Raw genomic sequence first — 17,775 nt, 5'->3', positions numbered from 1 at the left:
CACCACGACGGACCGGTACAGCGCCCGCTTGACAGCAGACGCTGCACCAATCCGCCTGTCGATCTCCCGCTCCCTTCTTCCCCCATTCGTGAACAAGATCCCGAGATACTTAAACTCCTCCACTTGGGGCAGGACACCCCCCTGACCCGGAGAAGGCACTCTACCCTTTTCCGGCTCAAGACCATGGCCTCGGATTTGGAGGCACTGATCCCCATCCCGGCCGCTTCACACTCGGCTGCGAACCGCTCCAGCGAGAGCTGCAGATCACGATCTGATGAAGCCAAAAGGACCACATCGTCTGCGAAAAGCAGAGATGAGATCCTAAGGCCACCAAATTGGATCCCCTCAACACCTTGGCTGCGCCTAGAAATTCTGTCCATAAAAGTGATGAACAGAATCGGTGACAAAGGGCAGCCCTGGCGGAGTCCAACTCTCACCGGAAACGAGCCCGACTTACTGCCGGCAATGCGGACCAGACTCTGACACCGGTCATACAGGGACCTGACAGCCCGTATCAAAGGGCCCGGTACCCCATACTCCCGGAGAACCCCCCACAGGGCTCCCCGAGGGACACGGTCGAACGCCTTCTCCAAGTCCACAAAACACATGTAGACTGGTTGGGCGAACTCCCATGCACCCTCCAGGACCCTGCCGAGGGTGTAGAGCTGGTCCAGTGTTCCACGACCAGGACGAAAACCACACTGCTCTTCCTGAATCCGAGGTTCGACTATCCGACGGACCCTCCTCTCCAGGACCCCTGAATAGACCTTGCCAGGGAGGCTTAAGAGTGTGACCCCTCTATAATTGGAGCACACCCTCCGGTCCCCCTTTTTGAACAGGGGGACCACCACCCCAGTCTGCCAATCCAGGGGAACTGCCCCCGATGTCCATGCGATATTGCAGAGCCGCGTCAACCAACACAACCCTACAACATCCAGAGCCTTAAGGAACTCCGGGCGGATCTCATCCACCCCCGGGGCCTTGCCACCGAGGAGCTTTTTAACCACCTCGGCAACCTCGCCCCCAGAGATTGGAGAGCCCAACCCAGAGTCCCCAGGCTCCGCTTCCTCAGTGGAAGGCATGTTGGTGGGATTGAGGAGGTCTTCGAAGTACTCTGCCCACCGACCCACAACGTCCCGAGTAGAGGTCAGCAGCACACCATCCCCACTATAAACAGTGTTTGTGCTGCACCGCTTCCCCCCCCTGAGACGCCGGATGGTGGACCAGAATCGCCTCGAAGCCGTGCGGAAGTCTTTCTCCATGGCCTCTCCAAACTCCTCCCATGCCCGAGTTTTTGCCTCAGCAACCGCCCGAGCCGCATGCCGCTTCGCCCGCCGGTACCCATCAGCTGCTTCCGGAGTCCCACAGGCCAAAAAGGCCCGATAGGACTCCTTCTTCAGCCTGACGGCATCCCTCACCGAAGGTGTCCACCAACGGGTTCGAGGGTTGCCGCCGCGACAGGCACCGACAACCTTGCGGCCACAGCTCCGATCGGCCGCCTCGACAATGGAGGCACGGAACACAGTCCACTCAGACTCCATGTCCCCCACCTCCCCCGGGACGTGTTCGAAGTTTTGCCGGAGATGGGAGTTAAAGCTCCGTCTCACAGGGGATTCCGCCAGACGTTCCCAGCAGACCCTCACAACACGTTTGGGCCTGTCAGGTCTGACCGGCTTTCGCCCCCACCACCGGAGCCAACTCACCACCAGGTAGTGGTCAGTGGACAGCTCCGCACCTCTCTTCACCCGAGTGTCCAAGACATACGGCCGCAGATCCGATGAAACGATGACAAAGTCGATCATCGAACTGCGGCCTAGGGTGTCCTGGTGCCAAGTGCACATATGGACACCCTTATGCTTAAACATGGTGTTCGTTATGGACAATCCATGGCGAGCACAGAAGTCCAGCAACAGAACACCGCTCGAGTTCAGGTCGGGCGGGCCGTTCCTCCCAACCACGCCCCTCCAGGTCTCACTGTCGTTGCCCACGTGAGCGTTGAAGTCCCCCAGCAGAACAAGGGAGTCCCCAGGAGGAGCACTCTCCAGTACCCCCTCTAAGGACTCCAAAAAGGGTGGGTAATCTGAACTGTCGTTCAGCCCGTAAGCACAAACGACAGTCAGAACCCGTCCCCCCACCCGTAGGCGGAGGGATGCTACCCTCTCGTTCACCGGGGTGAACCCCAACGTACAGGCGCCGAGATGGGGAGCAACAAGTATGCCCACTCCTGCCCGACGTCTCTCTCCCTGGGCAACTCCAGAGTGGAAGTATGTCCAGCCCCTCTCAAGGAGACTGGTTCCAGAACCAGAGCCATGCGTCGAGGTGAGACCGACTATTTCTAGCCGGAACCTCTCGACCTCACGCACTAGCTCCGGCTCCTTCCCCACCAGAGAGGTGACATTCCACGTCCCAAGAGCCAGTTTCTGCAACCGAGGATCGGACCGCCAGGGTCCCCTCCCTTGGCCGCCACCCATCACACAGTGCACCCGACCCCTATGGCCCCTCCCACGGGTGGTGGGGCCATGGGAGGGGGGGCCCATGTTTCCTCTTCGGGCTGAGCCCGGCCGGGCTCCATGGGTAAAAGCCCGGCCACCAGACGCTCGCCATCGTGCCCCCCCTCCAGGCCTGGCTCCAGAGTGGGGTCCCGGTGACCCGCGTCCGGGCGAGGGAACACCAAGTCCAATGTTTTTACTCATCATTGGGGTCTTCAGGCTGCACTTTGTCTGGTCCCTCACCTAGGACCTGTCTGCCTTGGGTGACCCTACCAGGGGCATGAAGCCCCAGACAGCATAGCTCCTAGGATCATTGGGGCACTCAAACCCCTCCACCACGATAAGGTGGCAGCCCATGGAGGAGCCTTGTGAGTCATAAAATCAGAAAACAATTTTATGGTTTTCTGAGACTTTTCCGGGCATATTTTTGCTCTCTCTCTCCTTTTTCTGACTTTTAAACAAACATGGGTGTTAACCAAAGCAAATAAGATCTTCAATGCTTTACATGTTTTTTGTCGAGTCACCTGCAAGCTTTTATTTTGGTAAGTCAGACAGCACTTTGAAGGTTCACAAAGTTTTTCACAAAGTCTCCTTTAGTGTATAATTGTGGTTTGCTGAAGTCCCAAATTTTTAAAAATGGCTTTGTAAGTATTCCGGACTGATGTGAATGAATTTGGGTCTTATCTCTCCTTAAATGTCTCAGATCATGGCATAATGTTTTGCTGTTTGGGATTTGTAATCCTACTTCATGTCTAAAATATTCGATTTGAACAATTTCTTAGTAATCAGGCCTGAATGTGGCCAGTGAAATTGAACTCAGCTTCCATATAATAGTTAACAGTTAATTCATGATTTAACAAGGACAAAAGTCCAGAATGATTTGGATAACATTTCTTCTTCAATACATGACAACAGCATTTGAAAATTTCAGGTTTTGTTTGACGACTTAAACCATTTAAATATGACCCCCCCCCCCCCCCCCCAAAACAAAGAAATAATGCTACCTGAAGATGTTTGAGCGTGAAGATGACCGGCTGAGTGAGAAACACTCTGCTGGACTCTTTGTTGATGGAGGCGGCGATTACATGGGAGTTGACCGCTAGTCGTTTCCTCTCATAGTTCGATCCCTCCATTTCTATTTTCACCGTAGCATTCTCAGTGGACAAGAAAGATCCCAAATTTTTGTACAGAATGAACACCACTTTTACTTGTCCTGCAAAAGATTACATGAGAGAGCAAGAAATTAATAATAAGGTGTGAAAACGATCATAGTTATTTAAAAAGGGGAGCTGCACGAAACCATGAGGGAGGAAGTAAAATAGAGAAATGAGGGCATGATATGGAAACAGCAACAAAAATGGCAGAGACAGAGAGCAGAGAGTGACGGAGTGAGTGAAAGGGAGATGGAGAGAGGGAGTTAGTGAAGGTTAGAATGATGGTAAGGACCGTTTCATTTTGACTGGTGCAAGAGAGCGAGATTTAATGTGGAGGGCAATGGAACATTCATCCCTCAAGCATTCACAGATCTCTTATTATTCCATATGAATATTTCATGTGGGTTTGTTTCAATCATTCTAATCTCGTTCCCACTGCAGAATCTAGCGGAGGCAGAAAACAGAGGGAGGGTAGGGATGGGGGGGCTGCTGAATGAGGAGGGGAGAGAGAAAGGATGAAGCGGTGGGAAGGGGGGAGGTGGAAACAAGAGAGATGTGACACGGGGATAAGATGGTGGAAAGACTAAGCAAGGCAATGAGGAAAAGAATGGAGAAAGAGTGCTGAGATAGCTGTGCCAAGCTGGGGCCGATTGTAATCTACACGCCTCCCCAGCTATTCTATTAAGACTGCTGTTAAGAAACCATCAAGAAAAGAAATTGTCTCAGCGCTTTTGTTAATCTGATTAGGCTGTTATTATGAACCAATAACTTAGTCAACTGCATGCAGATTGTTTTAAGATTGCACAAAAATGCAAATGAAAACATAAGCGAGTGAGCTGCTGAGGACAGTGCAGTCTTTCAGACGTAGGGCGCGAGGAAGAGGAGGAGTGAAGGCCGCTGACCGTTGCGACTGTACTGCTTGATGGTGGAGGCTGACAGCTGAATGGTGCTGTCGCTGGCATAATTCTGTGGGAATGACAAGTCCTGAAGGTCCATTTCTGTGTTGACGACGTGCACCTCCAGATCTGGTGGTGAAAAGACAGAGCCGTGAACCTGAGGCAGAGCTTCACCCGGTGGATCGGAGTCCGTCACTGTCCATAAAACAAACAAAACTTTTCTCTCACCGACGCTGGGGGCTCGGTCGGAGAAGCGGTTCCCATACATGTTGTTGGCCAGGAGGAAAGCTCCTTTTTCCAGGACATCCAGGAGCATGGTGGCGGTGTGAGCCTGCTCTGTGCTGTTCATGTCCTGCCAAGAGTCCAGCGCCTCAGGACGGAGCAAGTTGTCCACCGTCTGAACAACCGCCTGGAGCAGAAACATGTCATATGCGTAGACTATATTATCAAAAATGTCTTACTTTTGTATTAAGAGGACTTACAGAAGTCAAAATTCCAACAACAACAATAACAACAGGGTTATAGTGACTACAAATAACTATTGGTGACCAGAACAAGATAATTGCGGTCAATTACAAGAATGTTTTTTTCTGACAAATATTCTAAGACATATTTTTTTACTGATCTAGTGCCCAATACCTATACACTAACAGCTCATGTCATCAACGACAGTATTCATGTGGAAACTGGTTCTAAGAGAAGACTAATTTTCATTTCCTTGAGGCGTTTCATATTGAAGTCAGAGAAAGAAGCAGAAAGTTAAAGATCAACAAATAGCAGAAAATTCATTGATGCTCTGCTTGATCTTTCTGAACAGTCCCGATTAATCTGTTATCTGTGAGGAAATCTCACAGTCAAGGTAAGAATCTACTAAATCTGTAATTACATTTAACATTTAACAAACAGATCCACATAGAAGGTATATTTTGTTTGTCTTCTGCATTCATCTTGTGGGTATTTTACTACTTTATTGAGAAACTTTGAGGATTGGTATCCAAACATAGCAAAGGAATAGATACCAATGCTGGTCCTGGAGGGCAGTGTGAAGGATTTTATTGTTTCTATCTTGACTTTCAGAACATAATTCTTTCATTTTACTGTAAGCAGAAGTTAAGGCAGTTAATTCTTCAACTAACGCAGTATAAATGATCTTGATTTAATAATTGGTAAAAATCTATTGGAAATGGTGATCTGAAATGGCTTCAGAACATGTGATTGATACATCTCTATAGTAATGACAGTAATGATTATTACTTTTCGGTTTTGCGTCACTTCATATCCAATTCTGAGTAAGCCTAATTCTGGATGACTAATTATCAGGCAGTCGCTCATTAACACTGTTTTTAAGAGTCTGACTCTTTTCTCAGGAAGTGCTATTAGCTGTTAATTACCTATCATTAATTACCAGTTTGCTCCTGAATTTGCTTATCAGTGTATTTGTAATGCTTTATTTTGTGTATTAAATGATGCAGTCCAAATATGTTTGATAAGATATTTAACTTACAAGTTTACTATAATTATTTCCTAGAAGCTTACCAGGCTCCTGCAATAAATTTGTTATTATGCCATGTCAGACATATTACCATTCTATTTCACACTTACAATTCATTTAATGGCAATTTTGATGGTTGTATCAGCTATCCAATTTATTGGAGTAGCCTGCTTGATGAATCATGTAATTCTCTTGCTCAGACCTCTCAAAATGAAGGATAGACTGCTGTGTGGAATAAAGAGCATTGCCGTTAAGAAAATGAATCGAGCATCAGAATGCACTCCATTCGTGGCAGAGAAAAAAGGCCGAGGATGTTTGTATGTTATCCTTGGATCAGTGGTTATTATGCAAAGCTACCTTGCAGCAAGTGACACAAAGTAATAGCCCTGTAACATTCGGCACCGCAAGCTTTGCATTCATCCTGCACAAACGGGGATCATAAGACGTGGGGGTCATATTACAGCAGGATGCAGAGAGGTCAAGGCGCATAAAAGACTGGCTGCTGCAGAGTGCTGCATTTTATCATTACAAAGCAGCATACACAATGCTTTTTCTTGATATTAGATAAGAGCTTTCCCAGAGCCAAAGATATTGCATACATATTGAAATCGCAAAGAAGGGTGTCATAAGACAAACTGTTGCTTTTCATAGTGTAGTCAAATTAGATTTTCTCCAAGCGACAGATATTGTACCTTATTGTGCAAGATGATGAGGCCAAGGCTGATATTAAACATATACCTTAAGCTCCATCACAGCACAGCAGGATTATGCTGAATGGAGATGAGTTCTTTATGAAGTGACACATTTTTACAAATATACATAACAATAACACCAGCAGTAAAAAATAAATAAATAATATACAGATTAAGTTATTTTAATGTGTGGAATACATTTAATTACAGTGAATACTGTCTGTCCTTCAGCACAAACCAGAGGTTTTGTAAGTGATTATCCCAAAGACAGGACATTAATTCTGCTATGGTGCCTGAGGAATTTCATCCACACAAACCCAGTCTGCTCCAGAGTTTAATCTTGCCTCAGTTATTCAAAGTCTCAGAACAGTTTGATTCCAGGCATTTAAAGAAGACGGATAAAAGAAAAACGCCTACCTGGATGTATGCCCGACAATTCTGCTCCCGCTTCTGGAACTGGAGAGAAGAAAACAAAGCTTGGATTTATTCAACTGCAAAAAGAAAAAGAAAGATACTAAAATGTTTAATAGTCTATGCAGTACAAAAGAACCAGAATGTTGCTTTCTACCGTTTGATTTGTGCGTGTGTTCAATTACACCTTCTTGTACCTTATTGTAGTTTCGTCCAGCTGATTCTTTATTTCTGGGCTTCAGGGCTTGAAGCTGGGCGTCCAGTATATCCAGCAGCTGCTCAATCAGCCGGACAGTTGAACTAATATCACCGGCTTGGATCCGGCCTCGCGTGTGGTTCACCAGCTCACTGGCTATATTAGGAGCATTCTCCCCACTCTTTATCTATAGAAGAGAAGGAAATGTTCAGATTTATTTGCCAATCCCACACACAGAATTCCCTCTAATATTAGGTGGTTTTGTATCCTTTTAAATAAAGACAAACCGTGCAGAATGCACCATGAAGTCTTTGTTATTCTTAGACGTTTTTCACCGGCAAATTGCAGTCGCTGCAAACTCGTTGCAGCTGCAATTGATTTTTTTCTGGTAAAGTGGATTCTTCCAATGGCAGTTCTTTAAAGGGTGATACCATTTGTCCTTCAAAGCACACACCCACACGCTTTAGAAATGTTTCAAGGAAATCCATCAGCAATATGCATGGAGAAATAATTAATACACCCAATTTAGCTGCTTTGATCACACATGTGGTTTTGATATTTAATTATATCTAAGCATAAATGCCTGTGGATCGGTATGAGGCTATGAAGTTTAGTTACTGCGCAGAAGTAAGACACAGCTGAAGGCAGAGATCGATATTTGCTGTGGCCATAACAAAGCCCTGATCTCACATTTGTGAGCAGGGTTGGAAATTGCAAATAGGAATTCTTATAAGATTTACATAAATATCTGAACATAACCATGCCAATAAATTCTCACTTTTATTTATCATTTAGCAAAAAAAAACAAACAAACAAACTTGAATTCTTACGTGACAGGCAAATTTGTTCTGATTTAAGACCAGGCAGAAAAAAAGGTTTATGTGTCTTGTTTTACAGTAAATGTGAGCCAAACTTTGCAAGAATTGTGAAACTGCAGGAGTCTTGGGGGCTTTTTTGCAACAAATGCAGGCTAGCATTAATCTAATTATATTTGTGGGGTGAAAAAAAATTATTAATTAATCACCATGAGCACACGCCTTGTAATAAAAGACCTCTATTTTAATCAGGACAGCCTTGGATGTATGTTAATGTTTTATCATGTGTGGACAGGGAAGGTGTCCAGGGGAGAAGGGCAGAAGAAAGGGACAGACCTCTGACCAGGGATGTGGCTCTGGGTCTCACCTTCTGTGCCACCTGGTTGACCCATGGGGAGGTGCAGTTACTCAGGTCAGGACCCCGTGGGTTCCAAATGACCTGGTCCGCCAAACACTGGAAAGAAGCAATGCCTGGAGAAAAGGCAGGTAGGAGGAAGACGGGTAGAGGGGAATGGAGAGATAATAAGCATTAGGTGACTGCAATTAAAGGGGACAGTGTGAAGGAGAGGGATGAACAAAGAGAGCTTGTGATAGTTTTAGCCTAGCAGAATTAAACACAATTAAATTTAAATATGCAATACTCAAAGTGTTTGAAGATGAATATGAAGAAGGAGGGAAGAAGAGGAAAACAGAGAGAGAAATGAGACTGAATGGAAAAAGGTTAAAAAAGACGATAAAGTCAGTGAACACAGGAGGAAAGACGAAGGGGGGCCTACTGTATTCTTGTACCTTCACATAATATTTCATCTCTGCACACAGTCACACATAAAGAATATCAGGTATGATTCCTCACTGTCAAATAAAAACACCTGATGGAAGTGTGCGCCTTCCGCAGAATCTCATTTCCACTCTGGTGTTTTTGCTCAGTGCGAGGGTTCAGAGGAAGGACACCATGCAGGGACAGAAGCGGGGAGGGGTCTATCTGCTGCTGCTGCTAACACAAATACCCAACATCAAGTCACAAAGACAAGGCGGAGGAGAAGAGGACGGTTACCACATAGGACAAAGAGGGAAGCAAATTGGACGAGCATAGATGATAGAGATAATGGAGCAATGCTTCGTAGTCATAGAGGGATCATAGCAGATGTGGTTTTGTTTTATCTGCTTCTTTCTCGCTCTCGCCTGCTGATTTGCTTCTTTCTCTTTTCAACTTTCTCATTCTCTCCTTTATCGATCACAGAACTGATTCATGATGAGCAATTACATCTGCTGCTAATTTAAAATTAAGATAACATCAAAAAACCAACAAAAACAATTCGAGAGGAAGACTGAGTGAGATATCGTTCTTTGTTTGATTTCTTTTTGTTTTTGAAGGCTAGATGTCTGAAAGTATGGCAAATAATACGGAGGAAAGTGATGTCCGTGTTGTGTGGCCTTTCATTTCATTATGTGCCACTTTCAATCAGCTCTGTTTCTGTGGGAGATGAGCCTTTCATTTATGGAGGACGAGCTTTTATCTGCGAGTCCTCAGAGACGGCGCACACTGGTGGGACCAGCATGGGGACAGAAGGAGGTAGTAGTGGAAAAAAAAACAAGCAGGAGAGCACAAACATCCTGACGGCTTGGGAATGTGTGAGAATATATACGGCACAAGGACTTACAAAGATGGGATATATGCATTATGGGAAAATTTAAAACAGAAGTGTGCAAGAACATACAGTGTACACACCCTGTTAAAACCACAAGCTTTAATGGAATTTATAAGGCTTGTATGTGACACACCAGCTTAAAGTATAAATCTGAAAAATTTTATACAGTTTGGAGCTGAATTCTGTAAGAAAACTAGAAGCTGCAAAATGTGTTAATCACCTTCCAGCTGAATAACACCCAAGGTATACAGCCAAAATCACAATAAAATGGTTTACATCAAATCATATTCACATATCACAATGACCCAACTAAAAACAATTGACGTTTTGTTGCAAGAAAATGTGAGGCCATCTGTATTTGTCCAACCTAACTCAGCTTGCAAAAAATACATTTTTAGAATTGCTGAATATACTGTAGATGCATGACCCACTTTTCAGATATTAATTGGGGGGAAATTTTGAGCACCTGTATCCTTCTGCTGCACAATTATTATCTACCTTGTGTTGGTCTATAAAATCCCAGTTAAATACAATGAATTCCTTGCCGTTTAAAATGCAGTATGAGTGCTTTTTAAACAGAAGAGCTACATGCTGATATCCTTACCTAAAGATCCTTTAGGACAGGGACGGTCCACAGTTTCCCCTCGCTGAGTGGTTGGCCACTGGATTCCCCGAATGAGCTGAGTTTCACAAAAAGGCCGATCTGGGCCTTGAGGAGCAGGAGGAGGAGGTGGCCGGCGAGTGACAGGTACAGTGGCTGTGATTGGACGCAGATCGGGATGCTTGTTAATGGAACCGATAGGGCGTGAGGTGGGGGCCAGAGGTCGTACGGTAGAGGGACTTGCACTGGAGGTGAATGCTCTTGATGGTGGAGTAGGGGTCACTTGGGTGGTGGTCAGAGGGCCTGAGAGTAAATTGAGTGGTAACAGAGAGTTTGCGTCTTAATAGAGGCTGTTGATCATTTGTGAGAAATCAAACAACAAATTATACATCAAGGAAATTAAGAAACGAAGGACATATGAATGCAAGATGTTCCTCAGAAGCTTAGTTCAAAAAGCAGTTACTCCGTAACCGGGGTGACAAACTATTTTTTAAGCTTCTCAAAGAAACTCTGCAGAGCAGAAAGGAGGCGCCGGGGAGAACCGCATCATCACAATTCAGAGATAAATTAATAATTTATCAAATGCATCAGAGAAGTCACCATCACTAACAACCAAACCTAATGTGAAGATGAAAGCAACACATCACAACTACAAAATCCTAGCAGATCAAACACAGAGTCAGCGTGCGGCTCTGCGAGTGCTGCCGCCTGCTCGTCTCCACCTCGTTTCTCTCTACGCCTAATCTCAGCTTCTTGCCCGTCTGTATGCAGCTCAGACTCTCAGCACATCGCAGCCGTCCCCTCACACGGATGAACTGCCGAAAAGCAGCATGCCACACCCTTTTTGACATTCCAGTTTATCAGGTGATGACTTTTTCATTATTCATGACACATTCAACTTGATATGAGGTGCCACAGCAGTCGTATGAGAAAAAAGCTATTCCATATTATTACTAACACGCTGGTGGATAATTTGCAATCCTCGAAATTCAAAGAAGCATATCTTACATGCACCATCTGAAGAGTTTCTCAGATCAAAAGAAATAGCATGTGGTGCAGACTAAAATATTTAAGCTGTTGCTGAAAGAGCATTTTACAAATTTGAACAAACTGTCTGCGAGACAAAGCACAAGTTCCTGGTTAACGATTCCATCATAGCACATTATGTCACCATATGCTTTCCTTGGAATCATTGCTCACCAGTGGTGGGGTCTGGTGGCCCGAACTCGAGCGGGTAGCGCAGCACGTTGTAGTTATTCCAGACATACAGCTGGTTGTCTCGAGGGTTGTAGTCCACAGAGGATACATATTGGTAGGGGTTCGGAAAAGCGATGTTGACCGGCTCCTCACGCGCACGATTGGTGTTGTAGGCATACATCACCAGGTCTCCGCCTGCTTCGCTGTCATCGTCCTGGTAGACTGAGCGCACCGCGTACAGAACGCCACAAGCCATGAAGGCATTGGATGCCATCCTCTTGTCGAAGCTCGTCTCCCAGGTGCCTTCAAAGCGTAGCGTATAAGGGTTAACCTGCGGGTGCAGAGAAAATTAAAAAGACTAAGTAGTTAGTCAGAGAGCTTTACAGCGTTTTAAAAAATATATATATTGTGACAATACAAACACAAACTTTAATGTATTTTTAGGGGATATTCCATAATAAATCAACACAAAGAAGTGTCTCATTGCGATATGAAAGGAAAAGGCATTGAACTTTTAGGATTTCACATTTAAAAATCTACAGACCACGTCTATATAGTTACCCTGTTTGAGTCAATACTTTGTGAAACCATCTTTTGCTGCAATTACAGCTCCAGAGTTTGAGATGTGTCCAGTTTGCACATATAAAGATTCAAATGTTTGACAACTCTCTTTCCAAAGTAACTCAATCTCAGTAAGCTTAAACGTTTGCCACAGGTTAGTGATTTATTTGTTTGAGCTCTTTAGGAGATAAGACTTATATGTTTTAAAACAAACAAATTAAATAACTTATATTAAAATAGTAATATATACTAAACCAACTCTTCACTGAGGGATCCCATTTTGAGATAATTTTACAAACAAAGAAAAAGCAATGCATCCTGGTATTATCGAGGATGAAGCGCATCTTTTTAGGTCATAATATCTCCAAAGTCAAAATGATTTGTTTTGTAGACCAGATGCAATGTAAAATAAATCAAATACTAATCTTGCTAGCAAAGATATTTCTTCATATGATGGGATTTACAATGTGACCCAAAATATTTCTGATTATATTTATATTGCTCTTTTTATCAGACAGCAGCCTCTCCTGATCTCATCTGTCGGTGCGGGGCTTGTAATCTCAGAGAAAGTTATTCCTCTGTATTGACGATTCGCCAGACCACTCAGATGAAATTTCTGGATAATCTAATCCTACATTTGCAATCTATATCTCTTTCCTCGCGGTGCACCACTGGTCTCCCACCTGGCTGACCACCAGTCGTCCGTTGTTGGATTCAGTGGCGTATATCACCCAGAGGCCATTCTCGTCCACGGCGAGGTCAATGTCCGACTTCCCTCCCCAGCGGTACGGCGACGTGTCATGATAGTTGGCGTTTGTGACAATGGCTTCACCGCTTTTGATGCGTGTACGCAGGTCATACTTGACAATGTTTCTTGTGCGTTCTTTGTTGTAAAATACTGCACCGTCATAGACTACAAAGCCTGTGCCATCGACTCTGTTTGGTAACCTGCAAAAAAAAAAAGAAGAAAAAAAAGAGACGAAGATGATTAGCAAACCAATGTATGTGGCACAGTACAATGCAGAACCCGCAGTGGGGCCATTCTGATATCCCTACCCATATCCACATCAAAAGCCAATGAATCAATACAGCAACAGATGCCATTTGATCATCCAAGGCAGTGGGAGATGCACTCACTTGTAGGTAGTCGTGGCTCTGTTCTGTTTAAAGTCTTCCCAGGAGGCATACTCATACAGCATGTCAGTGCGATAGGGGGTCCAGGGCATGACATACAGACGATCCCCAGACTGCAGAGGGTCCTTACACCATGCCCCCGCCTGGTGCTCTGCCTCCTGCTGAGAGCTGGGCACCTGCACCCGCAGCAACGTCCCAGGGCACACAAAAACTGGAGAGGAGCAGTAAAATAACAAACAAAACAAAACAAAAAAAGAATGAGGGAAAAATGAAAACAAGGCATAGCAATAATGACAGTTATCATGAAGATGGTAGGTGAGGAAGAGAGAGAAAAGAAATGGGGGAAATGACTAGAATATGAAGCAGGATAAAGAGATTGTGAAGGCTAAAGAGAAAGCTCTGAGTAGATAAAAGCAAGTATAGAAATGAAAAGACTATAGAATAGCTGGAGAATGGGTGAGAGAGATGGAAATAGGTGGTGAACATTATCAGATTTGAAATGAGGGAACACATAAAAGCTCATTTGAAGAACTTGAGCATTGTGTTCGAAAAACATTTGAATATGATGAATGGGAGATTTCTGGCTGCAGTCGCTGCTTAGATGTAGTCGCTAATTTAATTTATCTTGGCCTACTTTTTATTTGATTGTGCATTTTCTCTTTCAAAAGGCCTTTGCTTCTTTGCTCTGCACCTGGGTGTTAGAAGAAAAATTATTGTGGAGATTGTTTTATTAGAACTCAAATTTGGATCTCAGTCAAGAGTAATGCCTCCAAGACAAAAAACCCCCCAGCTCATTCTGGGGTAAAGATGTGAGGTTGCATTAGCTTCCCCTTCCTCTGCAACTGCGACTCAGCTTCACACACAAACAACATTCCCACTCGCAAACAGACACTGAAGCTCAACAAAAAAGTTGGAGAATCCATCCAACAAATAGACACATAAACACACTGCACAGAGACGTCGTCTATTTTGGACTGGTGGAGGTCATCCACTGGGGACTGGTGTAAATTGGCTGTCTGATGTTGTGTGTCCCTGGGTGCGAGAGATGCTGCCAAGGGATCCAACGGGCGTGTCAGGTTATATATGAGGAAACCTGTGGGCATCCACAGCACTCTGACATCACAGTGGTCCCAGCAACAGAAAGTAGTGAGGGTCAAGGGAGTAGCAGAATTGGAAGCATTACAGAATAAAACAGCTGAATGATCCCCATGTATTCCATTACCAGTTTATCTGCGTGTCTCGGGGGCTCACGGTTGCAGCAGAACCAGACACCTGCTGGTCACCTCATGACTGAACGCATCCCTGAACTAATTAGACACTGCAGGGACATTTGGACGCAGACAGCACAAACGAAATCGCAAGCAGACTGTTGCCATTCACACAGGGATACCACACAAGCATCTCCGCACACAAACCTAAACACACACACGTACAGTACATATCCTGTCAAACTGTAACCGTTTGAGTGATGGATCAGTCTAGGCTCAAACTGTCTTGAATATTGCATGGATTCTGGCAGAGGAGGAGAATCCCAACAGAGAGGACGGAGGAGTAAATCAAGGCTCCCAGAAATCCAGCTTTCTCTTTGTGTTTTCTGCTGTGCTGCTGCTGCTGGTAGTGGCTGGTGATCTGTGCTGCTGGGTCTCCTAGGAATCAGCCTGCTCTGTCTGAAGGGTCCAACAGGGATTGAGACTGCCAGCCAAACAGGAATCTAATCAGTCAGGCACAAACAAACACTGAATAAAGACTCCTCACGAACAGGAGGCTTGTCATGCTCCATTGTCGGACCAAAATGTTTACTTGAATGTATTGAGACAGGCTAAGGTGTTCGCTCCGAATATGTAATTATGAGTGACTGAATTGTGAAAATTATTAGAGGGTTAAATACTTTAAAGAACGGCTCAAATGGGTGATTTCTTTGTTTTTTTCTTTTGCTGAGGATAAAATAAGTGGATAAGTGGAAAACGACCAACACAAGTAGGATACTCCCTGAAAAGTACAATGGTACTGTAAATAGCTAAATAAACAGTAAAAAGGCTTGATATTTAGGTGACCCATAAGCAACACTTTGCCTCAAGGTAGTATGAAGGACGCAAAAAAGCAAACATACAAGCCTACTCTCTATCAACAAAATAAGTACAATGTTTACCATTTTCAATGCAGGCATTGAGCTACAGCAAAATAGAAGTCAAAGTATAAAGTATAAAGTAGCACTTTATTTCCAATTACCTAAAACAAAAAACACATCAATATTTCTATCAAATGTTTAAATGTAATCTAGGATAGAAAATATGTCATAAAAGCAAAGTGTATTCTGGTGCATGAAGAACATAAAAAAAATCAAAATAAAACTTTAACTAATAAATTTAGCCTAAACCTGAAATACTTTACTACTATAGTACTATGTGACATATTGCTCCTAAACCCTTTCCTTGTACCAAACAGGTTGTATTCTGTACTCTTTTGGCCTCATCAGTTCACTAATACAACAGCCCAGCAGAGACTATCAGCCTTGCTCCTCCACGACCCCCTCCTGTCTTCCTCCACCTCTTCCCCTACAATCATTGCACATTGGTTTATTCTAATGAACTAGTGGCAGGGTTGGATCGGTGTCAAAGGGGCTCATCAGTGGCGTCTAAGCTGTATGCACAGACCTTGAGACTCACACAAACACTCTTATTCATACATTCACATGCCAAACAGAAAGAGTGGCCACGCTTCACATCCTACAAACCCTGCCTGGGGGGCTTCATTAAGTCTGACCTGCACTCCCCAGCTTTTCCCGGCTGCATTCCTGTTTACCGGCTCTTCTTGGCTTTCCTTTGCTTCGCCTCCCTTCCAATTGTAACTGTGAAGTGTTTAACAGCAGGAAGCCAGAGCAGCCAAACTCTGGCTGCAGAGACGTATAGTACAAGAGGCTATTATGACCACAGAATGAATGAGGTATTAGGAATAAGGCATTAAGCATTAGGCATAAGTCTTGAGATTAGGCATTATCCTAGTCTGGCTCAAGCAGGTTAGCTTCCGTAGAGCCATCTGGGATTATGTGAGATAGATAAATAGATTAATTCCTCTTTGGCTACGGATGGAAATCTTGGGAGTCATGATCATTTCAGTGAAGCTATCATGAAGCACACACAACACTTTTTTTTTTTACCCTAAACCGGCCAAATGACTAATGAAACTTACCTTATCGGGGATTAAAATGCAGGCTGTAGCTATCGTACTCAAGCCCGCCAATTACCACCACACATACTGGGAAATGCTGCCGTAATAATTGACTATTTATCTCTGTAATTCCTTTCCCAGGCACAGGTCAGCTTTTACTTGTCAATAAATGAGGCTCCAGTATGAAGCGATGAAAGCCTGAGAACTTTCTTGAAAATGACAGCAAAAACCTCCCATTAGTGTTTAGCATCCATTTGTGATCGACCGGTAAAAGTGAACACTGACAGCTTTCGGCTAAATTTAGACCTTTCATTTTGGCTGTTGCCTGCAGTCCATGCTGTTTTCAAATTTGATGTGACAGCATCTTGGTGATGGCTAATGCTCCACTTTGATGATCTGAACACCCCCTGCCAATGGTTGGCAGTAGATTTCTTAAGTGCTGTGCTTTTCCTTTTTTGTTGTTTTTCCTTTTATTTTTGTTCCATCTACAAGAAACTGAGGGTTCTTCTGGCCAATGCGATTGCCCAGTCCAGTCCAGACTGCAGTGGTGCTACTCATAGAACTAACTGCTGTGAGCATGCTGCTCTAATTGAATCCCCAACCTGTTACTGGCATATGCAGTAAGCATTCAGCAGGGGGCAGAATGGAGCATGTCAAGCTAACCTGCATCTATGCTTAGACAGTTAATGGGCGTGCATGAGTGTATGGTGTTCTTCTGATGGCATGTGCTGGAATTCATTCACGGATTGGTGTGTTTACGTGTATCTTGATGTTGATTAATGTGTGCGTCTGTGTTGCATGCATGTCTGCAGTTTAGAGACACAGGAAAGAAGAAATAGAGAAGGAAGCAGTAAGAGGAATGTAAGAATGTTCTGTTGTGTACAAAAAAGAAGAGAAGGGGGAGTGGAGCAAAAGAGAGTAAATAGGTTATTTCCTGTGAAATCAGAATTAGGAGTGAGTTAATTTTCTGAGGAGTGATAAAGAGTGACAGAAGAAGAGAGATATTTAAGGAAAGAAAGGGGGAGGAGGACTCCCATTGTGTTTCCTCTTCCTCTTAGACTATACTGGGTCAGGTCTTAGGAGTAAAATCACAATACAGCATAAACATAAACAGACATACACTCTGGGACACACACATTCTTAGACAATGCATGCAAAAACACACCGTCCAGATGCCGGAAGAGGCAAGTTTTAAAGCTTTATCAACCCAAACATTCACCCCAGAGAATACCCTTAACTGAGACCAAAAGCAGACAGCAACAGAAAACAGTATCCTCTGAAATCAAATTGTTATCTACCTCTGTGTGAAGCTGAGTCTGA

General features: G+C 44.3%; 1 protein-coding gene across 2 annotated transcripts in view; it reads right to left on the bottom strand.

Annotated features, from left to right (window-relative positions):
- Positions 1 to 17,775, bottom strand: part of adgrl1a (adhesion G protein-coupled receptor L1a) — a 112,377-nt gene that overhangs the window by 18,183 nt on the left and 76,419 nt on the right. For both annotated transcript variants that reach the window (XM_028043157.1, XM_028043158.1), the window contains 10 exons: positions 13,291 to 13,498; positions 12,837 to 13,101; positions 11,596 to 11,923; positions 10,399 to 10,698; positions 8,513 to 8,616; positions 7,332 to 7,517; positions 7,141 to 7,179; positions 4,768 to 4,948; positions 4,546 to 4,668; positions 3,494 to 3,702 (listed from right to left, as the gene is read on the bottom strand). In XM_028043157.1, the coding sequence (XP_027898958.1) occupies positions 3,494 to 3,702; positions 4,546 to 4,668; positions 4,768 to 4,948; positions 7,141 to 7,179; positions 7,332 to 7,517; positions 8,513 to 8,616; positions 10,399 to 10,698; positions 11,596 to 11,923; positions 12,837 to 13,101; positions 13,291 to 13,498 (1,943 nt within the window). The remainder of the gene's footprint in view (positions 1 to 3,493; positions 3,703 to 4,545; positions 4,669 to 4,767; positions 4,949 to 7,140; positions 7,180 to 7,331; positions 7,518 to 8,512; positions 8,617 to 10,398; positions 10,699 to 11,595; positions 11,924 to 12,836; positions 13,102 to 13,290; positions 13,499 to 17,775) is intronic.

The sequence above is a fragment of the Xiphophorus couchianus genome, chromosome 16 (genome assembly GCF_001444195.1).
Source record: "Xiphophorus couchianus chromosome 16, X_couchianus-1.0, whole genome shotgun sequence".
Lineage (NCBI taxonomy): Eukaryota > Metazoa > Chordata > Actinopteri > Cyprinodontiformes > Poeciliidae > Xiphophorus > Xiphophorus couchianus.
Note: the sequence above shows the minus strand (reverse complement) of the source record. Positions and strands in the feature narration are given on the sequence as shown.